Here is a 25,444-nt window from a genome sequence, read left to right as displayed (position 1 = left end):
TTAATAATATCATAAATTTAGTTATTATATTTTTTGGTATCTATTCTTCCCTTAAGTATTACTGATGACTTCCAAGAGCCGCACATTTTTTTTTAACATCTTTATTGGAGTATAATTGCTTTACAATGGTGTGTTAGTTTCTGCTTTATAACAAAGTCAATCAGCTATACATATACATCTATCCCCATATCTTCTCCCTCTTGCGTCTCCCTCCCACCCTCCCTATCCTACCCCTCTAGATGGTCAGAGCACCGAGCTGATCTCCCTGTGCTATGCGGCTGCTTCCCGCTAGCTATCTATTTTACATTTGGTAGTGTGTATATGTCCATGACACTCTCTCACTTCGTCCCAGCTCACCCTTCCCCCTCCCCGTGTTGTCCTCAAGTCCATTCTCTACGTCTGTGTCTTTATTCCTGTCCTGCCCTTAGGTGCTTCAGAACTTTTTTTTTTAGATTCCATATATATGTGTTAGCATACGGTATTTGTTTTTCTCTTTCAGACTTCACTCTGTATGACAGACTCTAGGTCCATCCACCTCACTACAAATAAGTCAATTTCATTTCTTTTTATGGCTGAGTAATATTCCATTGTATATATGTGCCACATCTTCTCTATCCATTCATCTGTCCATGGACACTTAGGTTACTTCCATGTCCTGGCTATTGTAAATAATGCTGCAATGAACATTGTGGTACATGACTCTTTTTGAATTATGTTTTTTTCACGGCATATGCCCAGTAGTGGGATTGCTGGGTCATATGGTAGTTCTATTTGTACTTTTTTAAGGAACCTCCATACTGTTCTCCATAGTGGCTGTATCAATTTACATTCCCACCAACAGTGCAAGAGGGTTCCTTTTTCTCCACACCCTCTCCAGCATTTATTGTTTGTAGATTTTTTGATGATGGCCATTCTGACCATTGTGAGGTGATACCTCATTGTAGTTTTGATTTGCATTTCCCTAATGATAAATGATGTTGAGCATCCTTTCATGTGTTTGTTGGCAGTCTGTATATCTTCTTTGGAGAAATGTCTATTTAGGTCTTCTGCCCATTTTTGGATTGGGTTGTTTATTTTTTTGATATGGAGCTGCATAAGCTGCTGCTGCTTGTAAATTTTGGAGAGTAATCCTTTGTCAGTTGCTTCGTTTGCAAATATTTTCTCCCATTCTGAGGGTTGTCTTTTTGTCTTGTTTATGGTTCCCTTTGCTGTCAAGAGCTGTACATTTTTAAGAATTGTTTTCATCTTTAAAATTCTGAAATTGGTTTTGGTTTGTACTTATTACTTAGGACATAGCCCATTCTTGGCAGAGACAGAAATATTCAAAATGGATTTATAATTAATAACATTTCTGTTGTTATTGTCGTGGGGCTCTTTGGTTATAACTGGCAGATGTGTTTCCTATTCATTGTAGCAGTGTGAATGCCAGGATCACCCCCTTACCTGGAGTTTTCCTGCTTGTACAGGTCTCCTCCATCTAGAATGCCTTTCCCCTTCTTTGCCCCAAGCATTCCTCCCATTCACTGTTTTGTGTCCCCTCCCCTCACTGCTTCTCTTCTGTCTCAGATTTGGAGTTTTACTTACTGTTAGTCTAGACCCAGAGAGCTGATTGTATAACAGAAGCCTTGTTTCCCCTGCCAGATCACAAGCTGTGCAGGTGTCTCTGGTTCCAGAACTAATCAGGCACTTGACCTTTCTGACTCTCCACATCTCAATCTGCAACTCACTGTAAACTGTATATAAATCTAACCTAAAATTGAAATATTTTGTTAATTACTATGCATGATGAATTATTCATGATATTCATGCTTAATTATTTGTGGGGAGGAAGTGTGCTGATGTTTGCAACTTACTTTAAAATGCATAAAAAATTAAGATGGATTGAGGGATAGAGAGATGGATGTACAGGTGGATATGTGATAAAGCAAATATAGTAAAATATAAATTGTAGAATAGGGGTGGGTGATGGGTACATTCACTGTACAATTCTTCAATTCTCTCAACTTTTTTGTATGTTTGAATGTTAAAAGGTAACAAAACCCCCCAAATTAACAAAAATGTCATGCCACAAAAAAGCAGACTGGTTTTCTTCAAGTGCTTCAAAGCTGAAAGCTCTAAGTATATACAGTTTCTTCCCAAAATAGTTTTCTCTTTCCCCCTTCCTTCTTTAATCCTCAAACAATAAACATGTGTATACTTTTTAATTTTAAAGCCAAAATAAATCATTTTTTCCGGGGAAAGGAAACCATATACTTGGGACAAGTTATTTGCCAGGGTTTTTGTTTGTTTTCTGATGAATACACAGCAGTGAATGTAGGATGGAAAAACTTTAAAGATTTGTAATATGGTGTTTAATAATGTGTAACTTGTTTGATTTAGGCCTCTGTAGAAACTTGCAAGAGCTGAATGTCTCTGACTGTCCAACGCTCACGGTGAGTATAAGAAGCTTATTTTACTGTTGTTTATATAGATTCAGACTTGCTCCACTGGAGTACTAATACACAGAGATTCTGCCAAAATACATGCCTGTGTGCTCATTTAGGATTAAATATGGAGAAAAGCAAACTATGTTAAACACTGGCAAGAAATTTTATCCAACTTATGTAATGCTCTTATTATTCCTGTAGATATGTCCAAGGTTGGAGTCTCTGGAAAGTGGAAACTATTCAACAATTAGACAAAAATGAACTATATTTCTGTTTAAGGCCACGTGTGCATGAGACTGAAAAAATTGGGCCCCAACAGAGACAATAGGCTCAATTTATAAGTCTTCATGGCTATCAGCTGTGGCACCAAAGAAGATGGAAATGAACATGTAACTCTAGCCAACTCCTTCCTGGTCCCTGTCTCCAGGCTTTCCTCTACTTCCAATCTGTCTTACACCCTGTGGACACAGAATATTCCTTCTTAAAGGCAGATCTGACCACTTCACTACCATCTGCCATCATTTAGACACACACTTATCATCTACACTATTGGATAGAGTCAAAGCTCTTTAACATTACTGTACCTTGGAGACCCTCCGTCATCTTGTCTCTGCCTCCCTTTCCAGCCTCATCTTCTCATAAATCCTACATGCACATTAAGTTTCAGCAGCCACAAGCTGCTATGCTTTCTTTCCTGCATGCACCAAGCTCCTCTTGCTGTTTTGCCTTTGCTCCGGCTGTGCTCTTTGCTTGAAGATAGGAGGGAAAAGAATGAACAGCCTGATTGCTTCCCCCTCCTCATTAAGCACCAGCTCCAGGATGAAGTCCATGCACAGGTGAAAAGACTTCGTGAATTGGCTCTTCCTTGCTACCTACCCAGCCTCCTCATTAACAGTTCTTTCTTTCAGATTTCTACTCGATTTCATTCTTTCTGTGGATATTTTTAGCACCTACTATGTTAAAGACATATTTATCTTTATATATAAAGATATATAGGGAACTTATATGTTATAAAATAGAGGTTCTATAGGGAATTTAAGATGAATTTTCAGTTTTGGCCCTCAGGGAGCTTTAGTTCTCACTTGGATAAAAGATCATATTCTTTAATTTGGCTTTCTAATAGGAAAGTCAAAACAATTCCATCTGGGCTTCCCTGGTGGCGCAGTGGTTGAGAGTCCGCCTGCCGATGCAGGGGACACGGGTTCGTGCCCCGGTCCGGGAAGATCCCACATGCCGCGGAGCGGCTGGGCCTGTGAGCCATGGCCGCCGAGCCTGCGCGTCTGGAGCCTGTGCTCCACAACGGGAGAGGCCACAACAGTGAGAGGCCCGCGTACCGCCAAAAAAACCAATTCCATCTGTGTTGAATTTGTGAACATCAAAGTCTTTTCCAGTTTTAGAGTTTAATAATGTACAGGGCTGATAACTTTATCTAGCTACATTTTACTATTGTCTTTCCCTTTGAGACAAAGACTGAGAGACAGGCTTACATTTAAGGAGTTGAGTAACATTCATTCAAAAAGCTTTGATTTCTAAGAAGCTTGCCTTATGAATATATTACATCCGGAAAGATTTTGAGTGCATCATAGACAAATTCATGGACCATCCTGCAATGTAGACACTGAAACAATTTTTGCATTTATGTGCTCAAACATTTGGGGATTGAAATTTGAGCTCTTTTAAATATTGAGAACAAAATTCCTTTGAACTTCCTCCTCATCTCAAAGGGAAAATCAGATTATTCTATGTTACATAATGCCTACTTCATCTTCCTCTTGCTGGCTCCCATATATTTTCATCTGTGTGGCCACCTCTCTAGGGTGTAAACCAGCTTTCTATCTTCCTCCTTGTCCCATTTCATTTGCATTTTTGCCGGCGTCTTCCACCAGGTGCACAATCACTTTGATGGTTGATTGGCACCATGAACATTTTTGAAGATAGATTCTTTCTATTGAACTATAATGCCACACATTATGTTTGTTCTCTCCATTCCTGCTGGGAAAAAGTGTACTGTATACTCTTTAATCTGTACATGTATATCCAAATCCTACATTTTGGTGGTGGAGTGTCTAGAAAAATTGCTGGTATCTTGAATGCAGTGGCAAGAGTACAGTGTTTATTGAAAGCCCTGCACTTGTTCTCATGCGTCATTGGCACATAGAACCTTTTGACAACAGAACTACAGTTTTACAACTTAAAAAAAAAAAACCTTGTGTTCTCTTTAAGGTGTGGTTTGCTTCCCCTGTAAATCAACCAATTCTTATCCCACGTGAGAGATGCTCTGACCTACAGGATTTTGTTATTTTAATATTCATGATTCCAGGAAGCAGCTAGGAATAGAATGTTAGGCATTGATGGTCCTGCTGAAAGTAAACCTTTGCCATCCTTAGTGGTGTTCGGGGAAGCCATATTGACCATGCAGAATTCTTCCCCGAACCTCATCTCCTAGCCTAGTGCCAGTTTACCTCTTCCTGCAAAGGCCTATTCTTCCAGGACAATGTACCACAAATATTTAAAACTAGCAGACTTCTTCAGTGTTCCTGGGGAGACTCATAAATCATTAAATAAATACAAACCCGCTGCTACTCATTCTAGAACATTTTATAAATAGTTACCAATACAAGAAGCACCACCATTGCAATCAAAGCTTGAAACACATCTGTCTTGCAAATGTCAATTTAGGGCTCATGCTTGAAATCACTCTGTGTTTTTCTCATGTTGCAGTCATACTGTTCTCTTGTACTGGATTTCAGCTCTCTGGGAGAGGGTTCCCTGAATCTTTGATATTCTCCCCTGCAGTACCCCCTGCATTGAATTTCATGTCCAACACGTATGCAGCCTATATTTTACTTCAGGACATCTCAAACTTAACGTAAATTTGGTGCAAGGCTGTTTAGCTGTTTTAATATCTTCAGTAACAGAACCACAGAAACTTAATCACACACACACACCTCTGTATAAATATACATGCGTAAATATGGACTCTTTTTTTTTTGCGGTACGCGGGCATCTCACTGTTGTGGCCTCTCCCGTTGTGGAGCACAGGCTCCCCACGCGCAGGCTCAGCGGCCATGGCTGACGGGCCCAGCTGCTCTGCGGCATTGGGATCTTCCCAGACCGGGGCACGAACCCGTGTCCCCTGCATCGGCAGGCGGACTCTCAACCACTGCGCCACCAGCGAAGCCCTGGACTCACTTTTTAATGAAGTCCAGTTGAAAGAGTTTCATCCTGTCTTTCAGAATGATTTTAGTAAATTTAAAAATGGATCCATTTTTAATCATTTTCATGTATCTAACGAGTCAGGAGTGTTTGACACTTTGACACGAACTCAAAGGGTTGAACTGGCAAGGGTTCAGATTTTAATGAAGTGTCATTGTGATGCAATGGGACTTTATTTCCAAAGAAAGGTAACGGGAGGGAGTAATGAACCTTCAAGCAAAGCCATCACCTTCTACTTAATTTGATTTATAAATGATAACAGAGACTATGAAGAGACCAAGACTCGAATATACTTTTTTGGAGTAGGGAGTGAGATAATAGAGCGATAATAGGGAAATAGCAAAGCTTGTTAGACTTTGATAAGATTCTTCCCTGTGTTTTTATGCACGATGAATCAATGAGATACATCTCTGAGAGCTGTCCTGGAGTCCTGTATCTCAATCTATCTAACACAACTATCACCAACAGGACAATGCGACTCCTGCCGAGGTAATGCTTATGTTATCTCTATTACACTGAAACTAGTTTTGCTCCCCTAGGCTCTGACTTGCTCTAGTATTCCCCAAAGGCAGTGATCCTTTTACTAACACCCCACCACCTTGGTACCCCTATTCTGATAACAGGACTGCTTTCAAGTCCCCAAGCTAGTGCCTAACCTCTCCCTCCTTAGCCTTGCCTTGGCTGGTATTTGGGGGTCGCTCTTTTAGCAGTTTGCCCAGTAGGTTGAGTTAGGCTCTGCCTATCTCTTTCTGGTCCTCATTCCTGGGCTTTGGAGCCTGGCCCATCAATCCCAGTCCAGTGTTTGGACTTCTCTACAACAGAACCCCAATATCCTGCCTCCTTAGACCCTGAGCACTGCAGAGCCAGGTTCCCTGTTGTCATGCTCTGGTTACCTATTGGGACCCCCCCCCAATCACCTCCAGGAAACCTGATGCTTGCGTTTTTTTGATCTATGGACTGTTGACAAGCCAGCACTTCTTTGGAGAAGAAGGGAAAGGAGAATATAAGACATCACTAAGAGTTGACAGAATATTCAATTTTATCAAAAATTTACATCATTCAATTATTCTTTATTTTCACCAAGGAAAAGACTAATCAGGAAGAGTATATGCTCATATTGGGAGAGATTCAAAACAGTTTTCAAACTACTGTGAAAGAATGAACCATTTTTGACAATGTAACTTTTTTGAGATCCTTCGAAAAATAACAGTGAGGCATTAGAGAAGCTTAAACAGAGAAAATTATAGGTGGTAATTTTCCTTATCTTTTCTCTCTAACCATTTTCTGGAAATATGCAAGACTAAAAAAAGGTGGTAACATATTTGCTTTATCTCATTAATTGGCTTTCCATATTCTAGTCAGTCAAATCTATCAAACATTTCCTTTGAAATTTCTCATGAGTCTTTTAAAAAATAGAGGGTTTTCCTCCTTCCAAGCATTTGATATACATTTATTTTTTTTCTTGTATGATTCTTTTTTGGTACGCGGGCCTCTCACTGTTGTGGCCTCTCCCGTCGCGGAGCACAGGCTCCGGACGCACAGGCTCAGCGGCCATGGCTCACGGGCCCAGCCGCTCCACGGCATGTGGGATCTTCCCAGATCGGGGCACGAACCCGTGTCCCCTGCATTGGCAGGCGGACTCTCAACCACTGCGCCACCAGGGAAGCCCTATGATTTGTTTTTATTTAAATTTATAACCAACCTAGAATTAATTTTGGTAGATAAATGAAGCAGTGATCTAACAGGTTCATCAAACTATGCCTTGTGCAGCCCAAAGCCTGTTTTAGTGCAGTCCATGAGCTAAGAATATTTTTTTTTTTCACATCAAGAGTTGTTAAACCCTTGGGGATAGTGGGGCAGGGGAGGGGGAGAGATAAATTACGAGTTTGGGATTAACATATACACACTACTGTATATAAAACACATGAACAACAAGGACCTACTGTATAGCACAGGGAACCCTATTCAATATCTTGTGATAACCTATGATGGAAAAGAATCTGAAAAAGAATATATATATGTATACTTGTATGTATAACTGAATCACTTTGCTGTACACCAAAACTAACACATTGTAAATTAACTATACTTCAGTAATTAAAGAGTTGTTAAATAACTAAACAATTATTCCAGCATCATTTATTGAATACTTTTCTCAAGTGATGTGTGATACCTCTTTATATATCTAAAATTTTTATATAGGTAGTACATACTAAAAACTCATCACCTTCTAATGTTTTTGTACATGTTACTATCATCTATGTTCTAGAGGTTATGACCATTGTATCTGTATGGTTAAAATATTACAGCACTGTGCATCTCTTCCCAACTCCATGTTCAGTGACCTCTCTCATTGGTAGCTTAGAACCAGCCAAAATGGGAGTGTTCTGTACCATGAAAAATGCCATACAATACAAATTAGGGTTTGATTTATTTTTTTGTTGATTGTTTAGACTGGAGGAGACAAGATAGCAGATTAAAAGTGTGTCATGTCTGCAACCTACAGAATGGGAGAAAATATTTGCAAACAATGTGACTGACAAGGGCTTAGTTTCCAAAATATACAAACAGCTCATACAAGTCAACAACAAAAAAACAAACAACCCAATCCCAAAACGGGCAGAAGACCTAAATACACATTTCTCCAAAGAAGAAATACAGATGGCCAATAGGCACATGAAAAGATGCTTAACATCGCTAATTATTACAGAAATGCAAATCAAAACTACAATGAGGGCTTCCCTGGTGGCGCAGTGGTTGAGAATCTGCCTGCCAATGCAGGGGACATGGGTTCGAGCCCTGGTCTGGGAAGATCCCACATGCCACGGAGCAACTAGGTCCGTGAGCCACAACTACTGAGCCTGCGCATCTAGAGCTTGTGCTCCACAACAAGAGAGGCCGTGACAGTGAGAGGGCCCTGTCGATGAAGAGTGGGCCCCACTCACCGCAACTAGAGAAAGCCCACGCACAGAAATGAAGACCCAACACAGCCAAAAATAAATAAATAAATAAATAAATAAATTTTAAAAAAAGGCAACTATCAGAAATCAACAATTAAAAAAAACTACAATGAGGTATCACCTCACACCAGTCAGAATGGTCATCATTAAAAAGTCTACAAATAACAAATGCTGGAGAGGGTGTGGAGAGAAGGGAACCCTCCCACACTGCTGGTGAGAATGTAAGTTGGTGCAGCCACTGTGGAAAACATTATGGAGGTTCCTCAGAAAACTAAAAACAGAATTACCATATGATCCAACAATCCCATTCCTGGGCATATGTTCAGAGAAAACTATAATTCAAAAAATACATGCATCGCTATTTTATAGCAGCACTATTCACAATAGCTAAGACATGGAAACAACCTAAACGTCCATTGACAGATGAATGGTTAAAGAAGATACATAATACAATGGAATACTACTCAGCCATAAAAGAGAATGAAATAAAGCCATTTGCAGCAACATGGATGCAACTAGAAATTATCATACTAAGTGAAGTAAGTCAGACAGAGAAAGACAAATACCATATGATATCACTTATATGTGGAATCTAAAATATGACACAAATGAACCTACCTATGAAACAGAAACAGAATCATGGACATAGAGAACAGACTTGTGGTTGCCAAGGGGGCAGGGGGTTGGGGGAGGGATGGAGTGGGAGGTTGGGTCTAGCAGATGTAAGCTTTTATGTATAGAATGGATAAGCAACAAGGTCCTACTGTATAGCACAGAGAATTATATTCAATATCCTATGATAAACCATAATAGAAAATAATATTAACGAAGAATGTATATATATGTATAACTGAATCACTTTGCTGTACAGCAGAAATTAACACAACATTGTAAATCAACTATACTTCAATAAAAAATATTGAAAAAAATATGTCATGTCTGTAGCTGCAACATTATGATTAGCACAAAAAAGGTGAGGAAATATCTTTTCAGTACTTGAAAACTGTCACATCATTGATGGATGAGTGAAATCTGGACATAAATCTTTGTGGTTTTATTTTTGTCTTACCCATTAATATAAATAAAAATATTCATATTGGAATTATACCCATCCCTCAAGCTTTTGAACTTTATTTTTTGGTTAAAAAAAAGAAATACATCAGAGTGAACAATTTTATTCTTCCTTTATGTGCACATAGGAGAAGACAAAAGTACTAGCTATATTTATGAGTTTGGCAAAAGTCAGTGAATGAAAACATTGTGTGAGAATCAACTGACTATATGAAATTAGCAATAAACAGTATTGTGTATGTTATTATTTGTAAGTTGTGTGCTGTACATCTTTTATATATGTAAAATAGTTAATGTAAAATAGTAAGATGTGGGCTTCCCTGGTCACGCAGTGGTTAAGAATCCGCCTGCCAATGCAAGGGACACGGGTTCGAGCCCTGGTCCGGGAATATCCCACATGCCGTGGAGCAACTAAGCCCGTGAGCCACAACTACTGAGCCTGTGCTCTAGAGCCCACAAGCCACAACTACTGAGCCCACGTGCTACAACTACTGAAGCCTGCGCACCTAGAGTCTGTGCTCTGCAACAAGAGAAGCCACTGCAGTAAGCCTGTGAACCGCAACGAAGACCCAACGCAGCCAAAAATAAATAAAATAAAATAATTTATTTAAGAAAATAGTAAGATGTACAAATTTACAGTAAACATATATACATTTATATGCATACGTTTTTGAAGAACCAGCTGTAAGATATTTACCAGTATGTCAATAATTAAAGGTAAAATAAGTTGGGAACTAATCCATATTTTTATAATATTTAGTCTCCCTATCAGGAACATAGTATACTTCTAAAATTTTTCTTTCAAGTGTTCTTAAATGTCTCAAAATTTTGTTTTATTCATATGGATAGTCTGTGGTGTCTTTTTCATTGCCATTGTGAATAGTATCCTTTCTGATTATGATTTCTCATTATATTTTCTAAATGGTTACTTTTGGACTTGGGCATGATGTACATATATCTTTTTAAACTTTTCATTTGTATGATTTGATTTCTTTCCTTTTAAAATAAAAAATAGAGCTATGAAATTACTTCTAAAGAAGAACTTAGGCAAAGCTTGTAAGATTTGATAAATATTGTTCTCATTTTCTAAACAAACTGTTGTATATTTGATTATATGCTGATTACCACTTTGACCTAATAATTATTTAGAAGAGGATTTTTGGTTTCAAATTGTTGAAGTTTCTTAATTAAGCTTATGTTTTTAATTCTAGTTTTTTACACCGTGGTCAAGAAATGTGGACTGAATTATTTCTACTTTTTGAAATTTATTGAGATTTCTTGATGGACTAGTTTATATACTCAACTTCAGTAAATCATCCATGAATGTTTAAAACAAAAGAGTTTCTTTCAGAGAACATTTCTAGGTGTATATGCACATATATGTATAAATTCTCGATATGTCATAGATAAGTGATATATTAGTTGCCTATTATGATAAGGCTTCTATTAATTTATTTTTGTTATTTTACACGTAAAGATTAATAAGTAGTATGTTTCATTATAGATTGTAGCGGTTGTTCACATAAAATTATATATTTTATCCTGGTTGATATTTCTTTGCCTTAAATTCTTTTTAATCTGTTATTTATACAGTCACGTTTGGTTTCTTTTGTGGTTTTGTGGAATAACTTTATGTATAGCCATATTTTTAACCTTTGTGTTGCTGTATTTTAGGTTTATCTTTTACATGCAGCACATAGCTAACTTCTATTTTTAAAAATTTCAATCTCTTTGCCTTTTTAAGAGGGAAGTTTAAAAGACTAATATTTCTTGTCAAAACTGAGTGTTTGGTCTTATTTTTATCATCTTGCTTTATGTTTTAGATTTTTTAATTTTTTACGTTACTGCACTGTACTCATCTTTTCTGCCTTTTGCTATAAAAATGCTATTTCTATAATCTGAATGCATTTCAAAGACATATGCATATTCTCTTGTGTATTCTAACTAGTGGATATTTGTATGTTTTTTAAAAACATGCTTTAACATGCATTTCTCTAATTATCAAAGTCACGATGAAACAGTAACTTTGGCTCCCCCTGTGTTAGGCAAGAGATCTGATACACTTTAATTCTCCCTTGAACTTGATGTTCTTCTACTTCCACTCACCTATATGTAAATACCTATTAATTGTGATTTTTGTTAATCATTTAACTTTCCTTTTAATGTTGATTTTTGGTGTTTGAACTCAACATTGTAATCATATTTATAATGATTATGTAGTCCTAACTCTAGTTTTATCATTCATCGATGGTCCATTTGTTCCACAATTTCCTTATTCTTTAATTTTGATTTTGATTCACCCTATGATGACTGGAAATATAGTTTTAAAAACTCTTTATCTGGCAAGATGTGCAAGTATTAGATTTTCAGTCATTACTTTCTGAAGATGATTTTCTGTTGTCTTGAAGGATGAACAACAAATTCTCTTGGTGTATGGTTCTTGAATCATGTCCCTTACTCTATCCTTAAAACCCTACAAATGTTGCTCCATAATCTTTACTATTTCAAGTTAAAGAGAAGTCTAAAGCCAGCCTGATTTTTCTCTTCCTTTGTTGGTAACCTGTTTTTTTCCTGCCAAGATGCTGGCATGAACTTCCTTTTCTCTGAGAAATTAAAAACATCTTCCAAACTTAACTGTGTTCTTTCAATTAACTTTTCCTGGAACATAGTAAACCTTTTGAACATTAAAACTTAGATTTTTCTCAGCCAAGGAAGGTGTTTTTCTCTTCCTTCCTTCTTTTTTTTAAATAAATTTATTTATTTATTTACTTTTGGCTGTGTTGGGTCTTCATTGCTACGCCCAGGCTTCCTCTAGTTGTGGCGAGCGGGGGCTACTCGTCGTCGTGGCGAGCGGGGACTACTCGTCGTCATGGTGCGCGGGCTTCTCATTGTGGTGGCTTCTCTTGTTGCAGAGCACAGGCTCTAGGTACGTGGGCTTCAGTAGTTGTGGCACATGGGCTCAGTAGTTGTGGCGAGCGGCCTTAGTTGCTCCACAGCATGTGGGATCTTCCTGGACCAGAGCTCGAACCCGTGTCCCCTGAATTGGCAGGCGGATTCTTAACCACTGCGCCACCAGGGAAGCCCTCTTTTTTTTTTTCTATTAATTAAACTAAAGTCTTTATACAAATTTCATCAAGTTTTCTACTCATGTCCTTTTATTTTTGCTCTAGGATCCAATGTAGGGTTCCATATTGCATTCAGTTGTCATTTCTCCTTAGTCTCCTCAAATCTGTGCCAGTCGTCAGTAGTTCCTTGTATTTCATGACCTCGACACTTGAGGAATACGGTTTATTTATCTTATATAATGTCCCTCAATTTGGGTTTATCTGATGGATATTTTTCTTTTTAAATGCTTCTATTCCATTTGTTCAGGTTTTATCTTAAGAATCCCCTTTTATTTTTAGATCGATTTTTATTCTTGTCCTTCAAAGCTGTCATCTTCTCTCTCATCATTTTTATTTCTGTATACATTTTCTCGGCATACTGCATTCTCTATATCAGTAGTTCTGAAAGTGTGTTCCAAGGACAGCAGTGTCCTGATAAATGTTTAATAACTGGCTGGGGTAGGGAGTAAAGGTTTTTTTTTTTTTTTTTTTTTTTTTTTTTGCGGTACGCTGGCCTCTCACTCTTGTGGCCTCTCCCGTTGTGGAGCACAGGCTCCGGATGCGCAGGCTCAGCGGCCATGGCTCACGGGCTCAGCTGCTCCGCGTCACGTGGGATCTTCCCGGACCGGGGCACGAACCCGCATCCCCTGCATTGGCAGGCGGACTCTCAACCACTGCGCCACCAGGGAAGCCCTAAAGGTGTGTTTTGATTTGTAGGATTTATTGATTTCTGTGATATAAATAATTCCATCATGGCCTATTTTAAGCTACCAACATGATGCCACTGAATGTGGAATTGGGAAGAGATGCTAACAATTGGTCCTCATGGACTGGTACAAGCCAGCTCCAGAAGCACCACTGTGGAGGGCCCCTGACCGTTTCAGGAATTCTGTAGGATTCTTTGTCCTGCAATACAGAATATCACTCAGTACTTTTCTTTAGACATTTCATATTAAGATATATATGTGATGAATATATGTGCATGTATGAATGTGTGTTTATATATAGAAAGAGAATATATGTGCATGTGTGTATGTATGTATGTGTGTATGTATCTATAGATAGAAAGAGAGTGGGGGGGTGAAGAGGGAAGAGAGAGAGAAATATATATTAAAAAATCCATAAATCCATATGTGAAAATCTGAACTCTCAAAGTAGATGATTTGGGAGTAGCATATATCACAGTACAAATTATTTTTTTAACTTAAAACATCTCTTCCAACCATAGTTTGAGATAAACTTTTCTCCTAGGAAATTTAAAATAACACTACATCTCTGCATAATTTTTTAAGGACATTTATTTTACAAATGAAGCTATACCTTTAGTGGGCAACAGATAGAAAAATAGGACCCAAAATGAGAATTCTGTTTTGATTTTAACTTCTAGTTCTTGCTATTGAGACAACACTTAGGATAAAACTAATTAATATTGATGTTTTTCACCATATGAAAAAAATGTACATTGACTTTCTTATCTATAATAAAAATACATTTCATAATGATTCTCTATTTTTGCTCTGCTTTCTATTGTTTCAAACATTGTTTTAAAAATGCAAAAGCATTTGTTAAGCGGTAAATAACCAGAGATGTGTTATTTGTTGCTGTTCTCATTGTCTCTCGTGTCTTTAGTATTTCTTTCCAAAGAAAAATGTAATTTGTTTGCCTTTCTTAGCAACAGTGATTTGCCAGTTTTTTATTTCAATATTTTTTCTCACTTCTTTGGGGACTTGCTCAGTTTTCTAAAGTTGAAAATGAGGGCTGCCCACAGCTCATGCCCATTCCAAAACATTTTTTGCTTTTAAATATTTCCTGAATTAAACCCTCTCCATTTATTCCCATTGCCACAATCTAGGTGGCACTCTCAGCGCCTCATTTGGTGCAGCATCCTGATGGTTCACTCTTGGTCTCTCTTCCCTTCAATATGCTCTGCCTTATGCTGCGAGACATATCATCCTGAACTTAGTCTTATCACGTCTTTGACATCCTTAAGGTCTAGACTCTTCCCTTACTGTCCAAAAACATTATGTTGATAATACAACATTACATAAAGCAACTATACTCCAATAAAAAAAAAACATTATGCTGACAAAGGGGCCATAGATCCATAGGTATCTATTAAGAACTCCTCGCTCAATTCTCATTTTTGGTATTTCTTAACTGACACATGCACTTAAAGAAACTGAACAATAGGCTTGGACCAGATTTGAATATGCATGATTTCATAAGTAACAGTTTCATTATTATATCTAAAGAAAGACTGACTGATATACAGAGCTTAGAAATAGGTTAGGAAGAACAGTCTTCAAATGAGTGGGCAACACATGGGAGGAACAGAAACTACCCCAGAGGCTATCAATCTTGCTAGAGTTGACAGATTACATATGGTATTACCACCATAACCAAAATGAGGGTATAGATGGCATATGAGGCCCCCCAAACTCTTAGTATCAGTTGTATGCACCACTCTTGTCAGGTGAGTACTTATTCCATTCAATGGAAGGAAGACAGTACAAACTTCATAAGAATAATTCATATGTAATTATTATTTGAGGTAGTAGTAGCAACAATAACAATATATATATATTTAAAGGTTCTACCATATCCCTGCTAATATTTATCATCAAAGATCACCCTCATTATAATACTATTACATCTATGTGCTTATGTAATTGTCACATCTCTAAGAGGAAAGAGCAGATAGGATTACATCCATGTTACAGATGAGTAAACTGAGGTTCAGGAAAGCTGGAGGCCCCACAGTTGGTGAGGGTTAAAAAAAAAAAAAAGATAATGTTAAAATATCCACTTAACAGATGCAGAAACAATCTCTGAGAGGTTAGGAGAAGTTGCAGTAAGTGTCAGGACTGGGATTCAAATCCAATTTCATCAGATTCCAAACCCTTGTGTATTTTCCATTGTGTCATGCTGCCTGCCTCACTATTCCTTTCTCCAAATTAGAGAGCTAAAGGGTTGTTAGGAATGACAATCCCCAAGAAAATTGTACTTACTCAGCTGAATCACAAGGGTATGCTTCAGGGAGAGGAAGATCGAGCATTTCCAAAGCTTTGGCAATGCTCTTAGTTAACTCAAGGGCCCCAGGAGAAGGGACGTTCTTTGGGATGTTAGTGCTCCTTTCTCCTTCAGAACCCTGCCCACCCAGCCACTGGGGATTCCAGAAGGCTTCCCTCTCCGTTCTCCTGAATCTCATGGACACGGCCATTACCAGAGGGAAATGTGTGTTCTGAGTCAAATAATTTGCTATGGAATGTGAATCATATCATATAGTTGTGTTTTTTCAGATTTGGGAAATAAATCTGATTAATGGTCAAAGCCTGCATATCTAATTTCCCATTTATGTGAAGATAAACTTTATTAGTCATTTGTGGGCTTTTGAGGGACAGAGAGTTTTCTTCCTACTTTTCATTCTTTTTGCTTTCTAATTTGCTGTTAAACCGTTACAGATCACAAACCAAAAGCACGTTTTTAATTCCATTGCAAGAGCAGGCAGTAGTGGGAATTCTTGCACTTTTATAAAATGCCAGGCTTTGGAGGGCTTTGAAACTCATCCAGAGTGTCCTCAAACCGTGAGCCCTTGCACAGTAGTACAGACTCGTCCTGAAGACCCTCTTTTTTTTCTGGAAGCTCTCATTTTGGTCATGGTGGTAATGCCATATTTAATCTGTTTCAACTCCAGTGAGATTGATAGCCTCTGACTGTAGTTTTTATTCCTCTCATATGTTGCCCACTTATTTGCAGACTGTTCTTAACCCATTTTTAAGCTCTGTATATCAATGTCTTTCTTTATCCATAATAATGAAACTGTTACATACAAAATCATGCACTGTTACAAAAAAAATCTATTTTTTTCAAGCCATTTGCTTACCATGTCCATTTTAAGAGCCTGTTATGTTCAACTTTGCCTCCTTTCTGCCCCAAATCCTAACTCTCATGTAACAGTTAATCGCCACTTAAATGTTTACAAAGCGTTTGTCCTCCTAGACATTTTGCATGTTATTTTGGTGCTCCAAAGATAAAACTTAAATGCAACAATAACACAAACTCTGAAACTGCTTTCAAACACTAACTTCCAAACAATAGGAATGCACAAACCTCCCCCACCCCCAAAGCTTTATCCCAATCAGCTTTCTTAAAAATCTAGACAAATCTTTAATTATTTTCATTTGAAATGTGATTACGCATTATCTGATATGCTACTGCAATCTCCTTTACTTAACAGGAAGAGTATTAACAGTAAAGTTCAATTCTTGAATATCTGTAAGGAGAAAAGATTAATTTACAGTTTTACTTCTCTTTGTCATAGTGGCTTAACAAAGATGTGAGAAAACAACGAAAGTATAATCACTTTCCTTCCTCTCTTCTCTCGCCCTGTCTTTTCAGGTACTTCCACAGTTTACAGAATCTTAGTTTGGCTTATTGCAGAAAGTTTACAGACAAAGGTTTACAGTACCTGAATTTGGGGAATGGATGCCACAAGCTCATCTATCTGGACCTTTCCGGCTGCACCCAGGTTTGTCTTTCAGCCTTCTCTTTCCTGCAGCAGGCGAAGAAGTCCTCCAGAGAATGAGAACGGGCTATATCCAGCCCTCATGTTATACTAACGCTGTGCACAGACCGCAGCACACTTTTTGGAGGTTTTAAATTACATGGCCACAGCTGCTTAAATTTTCCCCAGGATCGCTACTATAGGCTCTTGGCTTCCTTCCACTGGAGTGCCACATCCACTAACAGGCAGAGTTCATTGGATGATGAAGCAGAACACGTCTGTGTGGATACTCTGAGCACAGTTATAATACCAGAGTCCAAATCTTGAAAACTTTTTAGAATTGATACCAAGATACAAACAAAGAAAAACATTTTGTGGGGAGAATTTGCAAAGAACTTCCTGAAGAGTCAGTTTGCTCTCATGTGGGCCCTCAGAGAGTAAATAGTATTGGGTAAGATGCTACAAGTGATAAATGCATGAAAGGAAATACACAAAGATTATGATTTTATTTATTTATTTTTATTTTTGGCTGTGCTGGGTCTTCGTTGTTGTGTGCAGGCTTTCTCTAGTTGCGGTGAGCGGGGGCTACTCTTCGTTGTGGTGCGCGGGCTTCTCACTGCAGTGGCTTCTCTTGTTGCAGAGCACGGGCTCTAGGCGCACGGGCTTCAGTAGTTGTGGCGCACAGGCTTCAGTAGTTGTGGCCCGCGGGCTCTAGAGTGCAGGCTCAGTAGTTGTGGCACACGGGCTTAGTTGCTCTGTGGCATGTGGGGTCTTCCCGGGCCAGGGATCAAACCCATGTCCCCTGCACTGGCAGGCAGATTCTTAACCACGCCACCAGGGAAGCCCAAAGATTATGATTTTAAAAACTGCATTATATCCTTGGGCTAAATAACATGACGATTTGAGGTCTATATGGGGAAATATTTAAGTTTGAAGGAACAAGACTAAGGAAAACTGGGCAGAAAAGAGTGTGGAATGGTGGAGGGTAGGGCATGGCACTTTGGAAGCAGTTACTACCTCCTTGATAGTTTCTTCTGCTCTGTTTTGTTTGATTTCAGTCATGATTCTTTTAACTTTTCTTTCACCTCTCTGTGTATTTTATTGATATTTGTGTCATAGAATGTTCATCATTCTATGAGACTAATAACACAAATGAGAACTGTTACTATATGCCAGGCACCATGTTGACTGTCATACAGATCAAATTTACTGCTCATATAAATGCTGTGCAGTATGTATTTATCATGCCCATTTAGACATGAAAAGACCAAGGCTCCCAGGGCTGCACGGCTGGTGAAAGCACATGGTACTGGTACAGTTATAAGCAGGTAGATTCCCTGGAAGGAATACAGGGACAGAACAGATTTCTCCTCCAAGTTCTTGAATGGACAGAAATCTTACATAGCACTACTACTGGCATATCATGGTTTCCTGGTACACCACACAGTGGAGAGGATGTAAGGGAAAGGAGGGGGGGACGTTAAGCTAGGGCTGAAATGGCTAGAAGTTGCATTTGTTTAACATCCAATTTACTGCGATATGGCTTGCTAAGCATCAACATCTACCATCACTCTGTGGCCAAGATGGCCTTAATGTTCCCTCCAGATGGACAAAACTTCAGACAGGCTTCTTCTTGACTCTGGACCCCTGACCTCCCTTTTCTTAGAGCGTTTACTTTAGAAAACTTGTGGTTGTACATTCTTTCTCTGCTCCCGTTGAGATGTAAAGCCCTTAAAAAGCTTCTTGCCAGTTTTACAACCCAGGAATGTCTTCCTCAAAGACCTGGGAGCCAGCCTTTAATATGTAATCATCAAGAGAGAGAGCATCAGTATCTCCCAGTCTCTGTGGGAGGATGGGAGCCTAACTTCCATATGGATGTCAGTTAGCAAACACAGAGGCCTAATCACAAAGGAAGAATACCTGCAAATTCAGAAATAACTCAATGTGCTTGACACATCTAACTGATCAATCTCTCCCCTAAAGATACATGCTCCAGTACTTTTTTTAAAATTAATTTTTATTGGAGTTTAGTTGATTTACAATGTTGTGTTCGTTTCTACTGTCCAGCAAAGTGAATCAGTTATACATATAGATATATCTGCTCTTTTTTAGATCCTTTTCTCATATAGGCCATTACAGAGTACTGAGTAGAGTTCCCTGTACTATACAGTAGGTCCTTATTAGTTATCTATTTTACATACAGTCGTGCCTAGCTTACCTCAGTGCTTCCGAACCCTCTGCACAGTGTGACTTACCTCCTTGTTCTTCTGTTTCCACCAGGTAATTATTGTAGCAAAAACACACAACACATGCACAGACACACAAACACTCATACACATGTCCTAAGGTTAAATATTTTCAGACACACTAAAGTCAAAATGAGAGGTTTCAAATTGATGACCCTCTGGCTAGATATATATTCAAAACATATAGACACAGTCTGTCTTTAAATTTTGAGCCAACATTTGGAATTTTGGAGTTTTCAAATAAAAATCTAGACTTCAAGCTTCTCTTAAAAAACCAGAAGAACTAGCAAAATTGGGCCTGCTTTCCCACATGGCAACAAAAGACTGGAGCTGAGTCAGCCTCACCCCCTTGAGATGGCGCCCTCTCCTCAGTATGCCGCCCTCTCCTCCACTCAGTAACGTCCACACATGCACTTACTCTGGAACTGCTACCACTTCACTGCAATGCCTGCCTGCCTCAGTCGGTATTTGAGTTTGGTCTCAATGTATTTCTAAAGAATAGATTTCTTTTCCTAACTGACCCTTAATTTGTAAGTCTCAAACCACAGTGACATTAGTATTTCACATCATTATGCAAAATAATGTTGTTTTTTTTGTTCATCCGTCTTCCATTTGCATTTGTTCATTTAATAATTTAATTACTCGAGAGATTTAACCCTAGGTGTCAGGCACTGGAAATTGTACCATTTGAAACTTTATAAGAAATGGGCTCATTATGAACCACAGATATCTTAATAATGGCTGCTGCTGTAACTTCAGAGAATCAGTGAATCTTGGATGTCGCTGCTTCTGAGGGACTTATTAATAAGTCTTTTGAGGAGGCTCCATCTACCTCCCTAGCTCTGGGTGTGAGGATAGTTTCACCCTTCCAGACCTACTTGCATTGATATGACAGTATAAAATGGTTTCAAAGAAGGAAAGTTGACTATTCACAGGTTTTTCAGGTTCTTCCCTTGGAAAGTAAAATGTATTTTCTTCTTATGTTTGGAATTTTGCACTATGAAGTCATGTGTTAGTATATCTGATCAAGGAAAAAGGCCCTAATAAAACAAAAAGTTGAGAATAGAAGCTTACAACGAAATGCTTTACACTGGTGTTTATTGAGTGCCTGCTGCATACTGGGCACCATGATGAGTCAAATAGCATCTCTGTCTTTTGGAAGCTCTGGATTAACATAAGTGAATTATGTCAAGGGCTAAATGTTAATGCAGTCACAGCTGCCCAAAAAAGGAAAGATGTATACAGTATTGTGAAAGAATCTGAATCCATATTTGTTAGAAAAAATAAATAAGTGGATGATGGAGAACTACAAAGAAAAGTGAAAATCAATTACATATGTTTTAGAAATATTCTGCATTCTTATGGGATTGGATAAACACTGTAGGGTGCACTAAGTAATATGACCGATTTCCTAATGAGTACCAGCACTTGCATGTTCCCCTGCATGTCATCATCTTTGATGGGTTTGAGGTGATGCCTCTGCCCAGTTTCTCCTCCTTGAAAAAGCCTCTGCTCACACGTGGCCTGAACTGGGATAGGGCTGCTCCAGCGAGCTCTCTCACTATCCTCTGCAAATTTCTACCCATATACTTGCCACTTTGAGTTTTCTTTTTTCACTTTTAAAAAACCTGCTTTTTTTCTTATTACATGCTAAATGCAGAAAAATACAAGAAAAAAAGGACAAAAAGGGACTTCCCTGGTGGTGCAGTGGTTAAGAATCCACCTGCCATTGCAGGGGACACGGGTTCGAGCCCTTGTCTGGGAAGATCCCACATGCCGCAGAGCAACTAAGCCCATGCGCCACAACTACTGAGCCTGTGCTCTAGAGCCCGTGAGCCACAACTACTGAGCCCACATGCTACAACTACTGAAGCCTGCATGCCTAGAGCCCGTGCTCTGCAACAAGAGAAGCCACCGCAGTGAGAAGCCTGTGCACCACAACGAAGAGTGGCCCCTGCTCGCCCCAACTAGAGAAAGCCCGTGTGCAACAAAGACCCAACACAGCCAAAAATAAATAAATAAATTTAAAAAAAACAGGAGAAAAAAATTTAAATTACCTGAAAATTCATCACCAGAAATACTACTAGAATTTCAGTCTTTATTCTATGCCTGTCTAGACTTTTTTAAACTGAAATGGATTATATAGTACACATACCTTTCATTTAATGTTTTATAAAGTGAATGTCTTTATTCCATTAAATATTTTTCCTGTAACTTACTTTTAATAGCTATATAGTATTTCATTGTATCAAAATACCAATATGTATTTAACCATTCATTATTGGCCTACAGTTCTTTTTTTTTGGCCTACCATTTTTTTTGCTATCATAAATAACCTGTGAGGAAAATTATTGTAGCCATATCTTTGCATATGTCTATGTAATTTTTTGGTACAAATTTTTAGAAGTGAAATGGTCAGAGGATATAGTTATTTTTAAGGCCATCCATACCCTACAAAGATTGTCAGTTTACACTTACCATAAATGTAAAATAGTTTGTTCTCTTCATAAATATATTATATATAAAAAATTTTGCCAATTTGACACTGAATATGATATTTTATATTTTCAATTTGTATTTCTTTGATTACCAGGCAAAGTTAAACCATACACAGGCACTTAATACATATCTGTTGAATGACAGCATTCTTATCCCAACAGGCCGCCACTGTTAAAATATTTTTCAAATTAATTAAAAAATCTCTTTCAAACTGGGGAATATTGGAGATAATGTAAGTTAAGTGCCTGACACAGTTAGTGATAAAAAAAGAAAACCTATTAGTATATTTCTCTAAAAAAATTTCTTCAGAGCCTGAGTGCAACATTTTCATTTTAGTAGTTTTAGAAGAAAAAAAAAATCTACATTCATTTAACAAAATGATCCTGGCTGAATCAGTTGAACAAATTTAATTTGTTTGCTTTTATATTTGCTACTTACTCAAAGTTATAAAATCTAACCTTATGCCATAAAATAATTTTTTAAAAACCACGTTTAAATACAATTTGGAAAGACTCTGGAGACAAAATGGTTTTATCACGTAAAGAGGGTACTCTTTCCTGTGCTCCTTTGTCATCTATAATCTGGGAGACATTTGGCGACAATGAATGAATCCATCTTTTTCTATGCTCTAATGAATGATGTGTGACCTAACTCATGGTAGACATTTGTCAGAAATTTGTTGAATTTTTGGATTAATGTTTAGTTAAATAAGTGAAACTAATGAACCACTGTATGAGATGTTGGTAGTTTTCCTTTGCATCTCATACTCTGCTTCAAGGAACCACTCCTCTTCCTTCCCTTGTGGTTCTGGGGAGCTGTCAGTTGTGGCACCTTGAAAGCAACACACCACAGTAATTGGAAGCATTGGTTCTGGGGCACCTGCATTTTAATCTTGAGTTTGCTATTTGCTAGGTATGGGACTGGGGCAGGTTACCTAAGCTTTCTGTATACCTCACTTTCCTTATCTATGAGATGGGGAAAATACTAGTAACTTCCTAAGTGTGTCATGTGAATGAAATTATTTGATACATATAAGAGTCTTAGAATGATGGCTTCATATAGTAAATGCTTAGCCACCATTAGCTATTATTATTAGATTACTATTAGTATTTTCCAATGGCCGCTATCATTTGGCCCAGGCCTAGACATTCCTAAATTCCATGTGCAGTGGCTATGATTTTTCCAGGAAGAGCATGACCTTAGCAGAACTATTCAGAACTCTTTTAGGTGCTCAACATTGGGAAAAATAAATTCAGTTTTTTCTGAGGTTGCAGGGCCTGGAATGTGTAAGTCTAGGCTGGTTTGTGGTTCTCTTGCTCAGGAACATGGAGGAAATTTGTCTGCAATGGGAAAGAATAAAGTCCTCACAAAGAAGCTGACCTTCAAGAGGGAGAGATGCTGTGTTTGAGAAGGAGAGATTGTATATTTTTGCTTAGATGGACTTTCAGTTAGAGATACCACTAATTCCCTTTTTACCTACGCTAGTTTATGTTGGGTCACTGTGACTCAAGGAAGCTGACTGGTACAACTGTTGAGGATGTGATTCCTATTTAGCTTTTAGTTGGGGTATTGAATACTTTGATGGAAAGCCTTTCTCAAGGAAAAAACTAAGGCCCAAGAGAGGAAGTTGTGAAGGTTTCTCATAGCTCTTCACATGCTTGTATTCTACCATGTACCTGAATTTGTTGCTTTGAGCATGCCTGTGACTGACCACAAAGCAATCCTTAACACCCAAGAAACCTGATTAAATCTGCTTCCTGTTTTGCTGGCACCGACAGCTGGGACATACTGAGCAAAGGCATTCCCTAATGACTTTTTTGACGGTAAGTATAATATACAGAAAAGTGCACAAAGTGCTATATACATGTCCTTTGGTGAACACAGAATGTGTTTCTGTTGAGTATACACATAGGAATCAAATGGGCTGGGTGTGAAGTATGTGTATGTTTGGCTTTTGTTGATATCATCGTTAGTTTCCTAAATTGGCTGTGTCAATCCTAATAATTATGATTTAGAAAACTCATGAGGATGTGATTTCTGCAGGAAAGCTAATGCTGTGGCTCTACATACTTACTCCCTATATTTACCCAAATAATTTATTTTCATAGCAACACTATTGTTAAAGTGCAGTACAGGAGAGGTAGGAGAACAACATTCAAACCTAGAGTGGGCTTCTATGCTGATGAGTACTCTTCCCTTCTCAGAAATTAGCAGTAAGTATTTAAGTCATCTTATATCCACTTCCATAGCAAGCAGGTTTCATTAAACTTCCCTCTTTTCAACTATTTTAATCAAACATTTAGAATCCATCACTGGTGACTACTTTCACTAAAAGAAAATAAGAAGAGAGGTTTAAAAATACTGTGTGTTCTCTGCGGTATTTTTCAGGAGAGGAAAAGTACTCAAGGGAAGAAACATAACCAGGGATTTCTATTTTATTTCATACTAGATTTATTTTATTTTACTTATTTTGGAACTCAGGTACCAGGAACAGATTTAATCACGCTCCTCAATTCATGGCACACTTTCATCATCATTCCATGCAAGGCTGATCTCTTGTTTTATTTATTCCCTTTTATCTACATTTCCCACTCATGTTCCCCTTTCTCTACACAAGCAAACCCTCTAATTTGTTTTATGTGGTTCCATATACAAATATATTCTTAAAACTTTCATTTGAAAAGATACTGGTACCCCAATGATCGTAGCAGCACTATTTAATAGTCAAGACACAGAAGCAACCCAAGTGCCCATCAACAGATTATATATATATATATATATATATCACATTTTCTTAAGCCAATAATCTGTTGTGTGTATATATATATTCACACACATATATATATCACACACACATATATATATACACACACATACACAAAGGAATATTACTCAGCCATAAAAAAGGAAATATTGTCATTTGCAGCAATGTGGATGGACCTAGAGAATATTATGCTTAGTGAAATAAGTCAGACAGTGAAAGACAAATCTATATGATATGACATATGATATGAATCTAAAAAATAATACGAACGAATGTATATACAAAAGAGAAACAGGGTCACAGACACAGAAAACAAATTTATGGTTACATAAGGGGAAGGGGAGGGGGAGGGACAAATTAGGAGTATGGGATTAACAGATACAAACTACTATACATAAAATAGATAAGCAACAAGGATTTACTGTATAGCACAGGGAATTATACCCAATATCTTATAATAACCTATAATGGAATATAATCTGCAAAAAAACTGAGTCACTATGCTGTATACCTGAACTAACACAATATTGTAATTCAACTATACTTCAATTTAAAAAATGAGCAAAACATAAAAGTCTTTCTCTAGCAACAAAAAGGAATATATTAATATATATCAATGTATTCTTGCATTCTTATATTGTGGTTCTGTGTGTG

At 37.9% G+C, this 25,444-nt stretch overlaps 2 protein-coding genes across 2 annotated transcripts in view; one reads left to right on the top strand and one right to left on the bottom strand.

Annotated features, from left to right (window-relative positions):
• The window catches only part of FBXL13 (F-box and leucine rich repeat protein 13), a 183,352-nt gene that overhangs the window by 87,397 nt on the left and 70,511 nt on the right, over positions 1-25,444 (top strand). The window contains 3 exon segments of the mRNA XM_089917767.1: positions 2,380-2,432; positions 6,007-6,131; positions 17,176-17,305. Of these exon segments, the coding sequence (XP_089773893.1) occupies positions 2,380-2,432; positions 6,007-6,131; positions 17,176-17,305 (308 nt within the window).
• LRRC17 (leucine rich repeat containing 17) overlaps positions 1-25,444 on the bottom strand; it is a 70,851-nt gene that overhangs the window by 34,024 nt on the left and 11,383 nt on the right. The gene's annotated exons all lie outside the window — the stretch shown is intronic.

This window comes from Delphinapterus leucas, chromosome 9, assembly GCF_059928025.1.
Source record: "Delphinapterus leucas isolate spDelLeu-1000000601 "Yukka" chromosome 9, BTC_Dleu_Yukka2, whole genome shotgun sequence".
Lineage (NCBI taxonomy): Eukaryota > Metazoa > Chordata > Mammalia > Artiodactyla > Monodontidae > Delphinapterus > Delphinapterus leucas.
Note: the sequence above shows the minus strand (reverse complement) of the source record. Positions and strands in the feature narration are given on the sequence as shown.